Source organism: Ochotona princeps, chromosome 4 (genome assembly GCF_030435755.1).
Source record: "Ochotona princeps isolate mOchPri1 chromosome 4, mOchPri1.hap1, whole genome shotgun sequence".
NCBI lineage: Eukaryota > Metazoa > Chordata > Mammalia > Lagomorpha > Ochotonidae > Ochotona > Ochotona princeps.
The window spans coordinates 50,169,821-50,176,830 of record NC_080835.1 but is presented as its reverse complement, the minus strand read 5'-3'; the positions used below and the strand labels follow the sequence as shown (position 1 = coordinate 50,176,830).

The 7,010-nt window shown below is 39.8% G+C and overlaps 1 protein-coding gene and 1 pseudogene across 1 annotated transcript; both read left to right on the top strand.

The window, feature by feature from the left end:
* Positions 1 to 455: 455 nt before the first annotated feature.
* LOC101526419 (olfactory receptor 52N2-like) lies at positions 456 to 1,283 on the top strand (annotated as a pseudogene).
* Positions 1,284 to 5,476: 4,193 nt separating this feature from the next.
* Positions 5,477 to 6,458, top strand: LOC101526670 (olfactory receptor 52N2). The gene has a single exon (XM_004590100.2). It carries the CDS (start codon positions 5,493 to 5,495, stop codon positions 6,456 to 6,458), a length of 966 nt encoding a protein of 321 aa, XP_004590157.2. The 5' UTR covers positions 5,477 to 5,492.
* Positions 6,459 to 7,010: the final 552 nt, after the last annotated feature.

Genomic DNA, 7,010 nt, shown 5'->3' with positions numbered 1-7,010 from the left:
ATCTGGGTGTTTTGTGATATTTCTACTCTAATTTTAAAACAACATTCAATTTTATACTGGATTGTGCCGAAAAGAAGACCTGAGAAAAGAATTTTACTTGAAGGATGTTTTGTGTTAAATGACACTGGGAAACAGTGGTTGGAGAGGCCATATGAGACAGGGATAAAAAGGAAGTGACCCTAAGACAAAAAGATACATAGTTACTGACTGCAGGCAGAAGGCTCCACACAGAGATTCTAAGAACAATGTTGTGTTGTGTCAGCATTTTCTTACCTAGAAAGTGATAAAACTCAAACTGGTTTGCTCTGTAACTCTCACACATGAGAACAACCAAGAAGGAAGATAATCTAAATAAAGGAAACTGATAAAACAAATTACAGACCAACTACTATAGTTGGTTGAAAAGCATGTTTTCTATCAGCATCAGACTGATGTCAAGATGTTTTAGAAACCACATGTGCTGGATCTCCTTGCCATTCTGTTTCATGAACATTATTGCTGCAACAGGGAATTGCTGGCTCCTCTAGCTTATCAGCTATGAAGAGGACCTGTACCGCCCCATGTACTACTTCCTAGCCTTGCTGTCCCTTACAGATCTTACTGGGTGCACTCACGGTGTGTTATGTATCTTTTGGTTCAGTCTCAAACAGAATGACTTTCATACCTGTCTTGTGCAGATGTTTTTCATCCACATGCTAACAGGCATTGAATCTGGTGTGTTTATGCTAATGACTCTGGACTGCTATGTGGCTGTCTGCTACCCTCGACGTTATTCCACCATCCTCACCAGTACTGTGATTACTAAAGCTGGTCCCATTTACTTTCCTCGAAAGGGGTAGCCTTTTTCACCAAACCTACTGTGACCTTATCTCTGTGGCCAAACTATCCTGTGGCAAAGACAAGATGAATGCTATCTGTGGTCTCATAGCTGCTGTGCTAATTGGGGGATTTGATATGTTCTGCATTTCCATGTCTTACATCATGATTGTTTGTGCTCTAGCCAACTTGTCATTTACAGATGCTCACCATAAAGCTTTCAGTACCTGCACATCACAGATATATGCCATTGTCATGACTTACGTCCCAGCCTTCTTCAACTTCTTCGTTCATCGCTTTGGGGAACTCATCATACCTCACCATGGCCACATTTTTATGTCTCTTGTCTCTTGTCTCTTGCCATCTCCCACTTTAAAGCCAGTTGTGTATGGAGAGAAGACCAAGCCAATCCATGAAGGAGTGACAAATTGCTTTTTAGAGAGAAAAATATATTGAATATGAAATAAATCAATGCTATATTACACTTCATTTAATACAAAACAGAAATTATAGACCAAGACTCAACATAAAATTCAAAAATCATGAGTTTAGGAGACAATGCTTGTTAATAATATGCTGTAAAATTCAAGAAACAAGTATTTAAATGTTTAATCAATTTTCTAGAAAAGTGAAATTGGAAGCTATTAAATTTGTTACATAATTTAACTTTAGTTAGTCCCTCTGGAATAGATGTATAAAATGTAACAGGACATGTAATTTCAAGTAAACTTGTTGTGCTTGTTTCACTTTGGTCTAAGCACTGTTGGGAATACATAGCAAAGAATAAAGAATATCAGCTAGCCAGCCTAATGAGACTCCAGAAGATGCACATAAACAGATTGTGTCAATGTTAGAGAAAAGCATGACAGACTGCCCAGAATGTCAGTGCTAATTCTATCAATCCTGTCATCCCCTTGCTCTGTTTACGTGAAACTGGCAGCACTTCAGGGAACTCTTTGCCTGCTCACTTGGTTTTGATGCTGTGCTGCCGGGACAATCATTTGGATTCATATGGCCATTCTCATACTTGTATATAAGATGAGGTAAATATGGTTATCATCACCACCTGGGAAGTATGTTTGGCATTAATGTCAGTAAGAATTTGGAATGACTCACTGGATACACCCACTTGAGGAGAGGAAAAAATACTTAAATAAAAACTATATATTTTATGAACTGTGATTGCCAGAACTGGATTGCTTTAACCGACTTTAATATAGAGGGAGATATACTACAGTGGTCAGCAGGTGCTACAGCCTAGCCTAGGCAATCTCATCTGTCTCTCATGCACACCCATGAGTGCTTCAAATTAGCTCAGCCTAACATGTGTCCAGCACTGGTTCTCAGGCTTATCGATGGAAGCTGCAGCCCAGCAAGGAAGTGCCCACAATTTCTCTGTCAGGCCCTTCTGAGCCTCAGAAATTGTATACACTGGTGAGTGCTATGGCCAAGCCTGACATGGCCAGCCCCCAGTCACAGGTACTGTGACCTAGCCCAACTGGCCCACACCCATTCTGGCTCTCACCTGTGGGTGCTGCAGCCTAACCCAGCCTGACCCACCCCCAGACCCAGCTCATGTGTGACCTATCTAGTACAACAGCCTAGCCTAGCCCAGCACATATGTATTTGGGCTCTCATGAGTGCTAATGTGTGCTTGAGCTTAGCCCAGCCTGGTCCATCATCAGACTCAATGCATACAAGCACCAAAAGATGCCATAGCTTTGCCCAGCACAGTCCACCCACAGCCCTGGTCTTAAGCAGGGGTTCCCAAAGTTCTTCTATCAGACCCCTTCCCAGCCCTACATCTTGTGCATGCTAGTGGTTGCTTTGACCCAGTCTGGCATAGCCCTACCACAGTCTCAGCTCTTGCTGCTGGGTGTTGCAGCATAGCCCAGCTGGGCATGGCTATTATGGATATAATCCTGTACTGGCTCTCAAGTGTGCTAGGAACTCAATCCAGGTCTCCCAGGTGGGTGACAGAAACCTTACCCAATAGCTATCTCTCAATAGCTCCCAATAGCTATCACCCAATAGCTCCCAGATTCTGCATTAGTGGGAAGTTGGGACAAGGAACCTGAGCCAAGTGCCAATCCTAAGTACTCCAAAAAACGAGTGAGAGCATCTCATCTAGCATCTTAACTGCCAGAGAACATTTCATTCACTGAAATTAAGATTTTAATTTTGTCTATCAAATCTTCAGTAAATATGCCTAGATGTGATACAAACCTATTGGTGTTTACAATCACAGAATTTGGAAGAACATGGTCATCAGTGCTTTGAAATGATTAAAGTTATGTTTAAATAATTGACTCATTACTGTACTTTGGAAGAATATTCTGAGAAGTGTTTGGAAGCTTTGGGGAAAACAGCGATTGATACATTTAGTATGTGGTTGCTGCTGAAAACAAACACTTCTTAAAGATGTTAGCTATTGCACATGATATATTTTAACACTTAAGAAGAATGCTTTTATTCTTCTTTTATTTAAAGGGATCTTTAAAATATACAAAATTCATGAGAAATATCCACAAAATACTATTCAGAAACAGTGTGAACAATCCAATTTCATCTGAAATATATTTTTGAACAACTCTGAATACACAATAGTTATAAAAATACAGAAAACATCTTTGGGTGGTTATTTCTATGTGTTGAGAATAATAAAAGAATACATATTTTTTTCAAAAAGGCTACTTTATTCAGAGTAGACTTGGTGGCCACACTTCTCACTTAGGAGAAAGTATTATCCTTCAGTGTGTTTACAAGTTTCTGAGTACAGATCTGTGGCCCCCAGGTTCCTTCAGAGCCCAGTGTGACAGCTAATTGTGGAGACTCGATCAGCCTGGGACAACTTGCTAATTATCCCCCCAGAGAAACCAAAACATCATATGTAAGAAGATTTCATCCCAGATTTCAAGAAACTCCTAAGGATTCTCAGCCATGTGTGGCGATTTAATTGTACCTAGCACTGAGGTGAGTGGACAATTTTCAAAAATACTGATTTGGGGTCAATGCAGCTATTGCTGGAAAAGAACACAATCCATTGGAACAGACAGAAAGAGAACCAAAAGCCACAGCAGTCGGAGGGAAAATGTATCTCTTTGGGGGTAATGGCTCTTTTTCCTTCTGTGTGATTTCCAGGGAACTTTGTCTCATCTTCCTTTCACCTCATTCACTTCATGGTGTTATCTACAAAAAGGTGGTGGGCCCCAGAAGTTGTATTCCTTAAACTTCTCTGGTCCAGGTTTAGGAGATGATGATTTCTTCATATGCTGACATTTATGAAGCGATATTCTGAGAGTTTGCTTCCAGAAAAGAATCATTTATATGAGATCCAGTTACAGCTAGGAGCCAGAGACCCTAATTATGTAGTTCTTTTGTATTTCATTGGCTCCTTGGAGATTTTTGTGTACTTTAGAAAGTAAAAGTGGCTGCAGTAGTAACTTCAAGAGTCAAAATAATTTATGTCTGTGGCTTCACAGCCATAATCTATTCCATCACACTCCAAGTATCTAATTATGCAGGTTGACAAAGGGTGTTTGTTATTAACTTTGCTTCATGGAGCTTTAGAGATCATTTTCAATTTCTTAAAAGAAATATTTAGCAAAGTTTTTCTCCAACACCTCTCAATCTGTAAATCATTTTAAATACAATTTAATTCTCTATTTCCTCTACAAGAAGTAGTAATTAAAAAGTGTAACACTGTACTTCATACTGGTTATCTATTCAGCAATTAAGGTAAGTATAATATTTAAATAAAGTAGTATATTCAGTGGTTGTTGGAACTCCGTGGGTTTCCTGAGTGTAAATGTAGTGGATAGGGAACATTTTTCTTTAATGTGACACAGCAAGGAAGACAGAAGGTAAAGAATACTGTGTCTAACTGAATTCAAATCTTCATTAAAACAGTATAAAATGAAGTTTTCGAATGAGCTGGAAGTTTTTTTTTTTCTTCTCTTCAAGAGGTTACTTTGAAACTCCACAATGTGGAAACTCTCAGTCTGAATATCAGATGGAGTTCAAGTATCAGATACACTGAATCCTCGGTAATTACAGCATGCTTGTTCCCAGATAGTACAATTCACTGACTATCTAATGTATTATTGTGAGCAAGAAATATAGGGCATTACTGGAATTAGGGATGCAGTCTTTTTTTTTTTTCATAATCCTCAAGGCAAACTGAAGTGCTAATTTTTTAGTTGCCATGAGAACTGGGTAGCTAAATTGCTGAGTAAGAGTGGTTGGATTAGGAAGATTCTATAAATTTAAGTGATTTCAGTGAAAGATTCAAATGCAACTAGTGTGGGAAGAATCTGAGAGGAGAGACCAGAAGTGGCTTTTTGAATAGTGACAGTCAGTCTCAGCCCTGCTTGGGCTTGGTGATGTGCTGGACTGTAAGGCGTGTGCAGGTAGGATAGTAGCTTAGATAAAATTCACAATAGGTCATTGAGTGAGATAAGACTGTCTAATGGCCCTCAGATACCATAGCACAAAGTTTCTCCTGATAGACTGAAAAAAATCACAATTATCCAAGTGAAGTGAATGTTCATAGCATTTGCAAATCATATTAGCTGAACCAGTGTTTCTTATTTGGTCTCTAAATGCATTTCTTTCTCTCCTATCTAGAAAACCATTGCTGTCAAACCCCATGAAATGCTTTCCTCCTGTCAGTCATTATGTCTGGGACCAATAGCTCCAGCCTGACACCAGGAACCTTCATCTTGAATGGTGTTCCTGGGTTGGAAGACGCACACATTTGGATTTCTCTGCCATTCTGTCTCCTGTATATTACTGCTGTTGTAGGGATCTGCGGGCTCATCTACCTCATTGGCCATGAGGAGGCCCTGCACCAGGCTATGTACTACTTCCTGGCCCTGCTCTCCTTCACCGATGTCACCTTGTGCACCACCACTGTACCAAACATGCTATGCATATTCTGGCTCAACCTCAAGGAGATCGACTTTAATGCCTGTCTGGCCCAGATGTTTTTTGTCCATATGTTGACTGGGATGGAGTCTGGGGTGCTCATGTTAATGGCCTTGGATCGCTATGTGGCCGTCTGCTACCCCCTTCGATATTCTACCATCCTGACCAACCCTGTCATTGCTAAAGCTGGACTTGCCACTTTCTTGAGGAGTGTGATGCTCATCACCCCATTCCCTTTCCTCACTAAGCGCCTGCCTTACTGTCAGGGAAACTTCATTCCCCACACCTACTGTGACCACATGTCTGTGGCCAAGGTATCCTGTGGCAGTGTGAAAGCCAATGCTGTTTATGGGCTGATGGTTGCTCTCCTCATTGGGGTGTTTGACATTTGCTGTATCTCTGCGTCTTACACTATGATCTTGCGGGCAGTAGTGAGCCTGTCTTCAGCAGACGCTCGCCACAAAGCCTTCAGCACCTGCACAGCTCATATCTGTGCCATCATAACCACCTATGTCCCCGCTTTTTTCACTTTTTTCACACATCGTTTTGGAGGACACAATATACCCCACCACATACACATTATTGTGGCCAACCTTTATCTGATACTGCCTCCCACTATGAACCCAATTGTTTACGGAGTCAAGACCAAGCAAATTCGGGAAGGTGTAATCAAATTTTTACTTGGAGACAAAGCTGGCTTTGTTAAAACACATTAATCACATAACGGGATATATTGCTTGGGATAGAGAAGATACAAAAAAAAATAAATTCATAAAATGTGTAAATTAAATTGTATCAAAAATATGTCATTCTGTGTAGATTTTCTGAAATCTTTGCAAGTACAATTTTTTAAAATGCTTCATGTTAGCAAAGATCTGCCAAAGCATAGCACACAGAATGAAAAATAAAAATAAAATCTATTCCTTTTGAAACTTATGCTTCTCATATAAGTTTATAGATTCTCATGCATAGCGAAACTGAAAACATATTGGGATGAGGAATGTAGAAGGCCACAGTAGCACAGATCAAGGACGCCCTCTTGTGAAGGACAATGGGATAACATGCACCCAGTCTTGAAATATTTTTTCAGTATTTTTAGTACAAGCAATATTTGGATGTTCTCAGTTTTTAATGTCAATTGTTTGCTAAGCAACTCCCACAAAAATATCTAAGAGCTTTATTATTATTTTTGTGTCATCAGTTAAGGGGACCTCTTTAAAATGCATTTAAAACAAATTGGTCATCTTATTCCTTATATATATGTTTGC

What these genes read in the sequence shown, in the direction of transcription:
- LOC101526670 (XM_004590100.2), top strand. Translation starts at nt 5,493, where the DNA reads ATGTCTGGGACCAATAGCTCCAGCCTGACACCAGGAACCTTCATCTTG.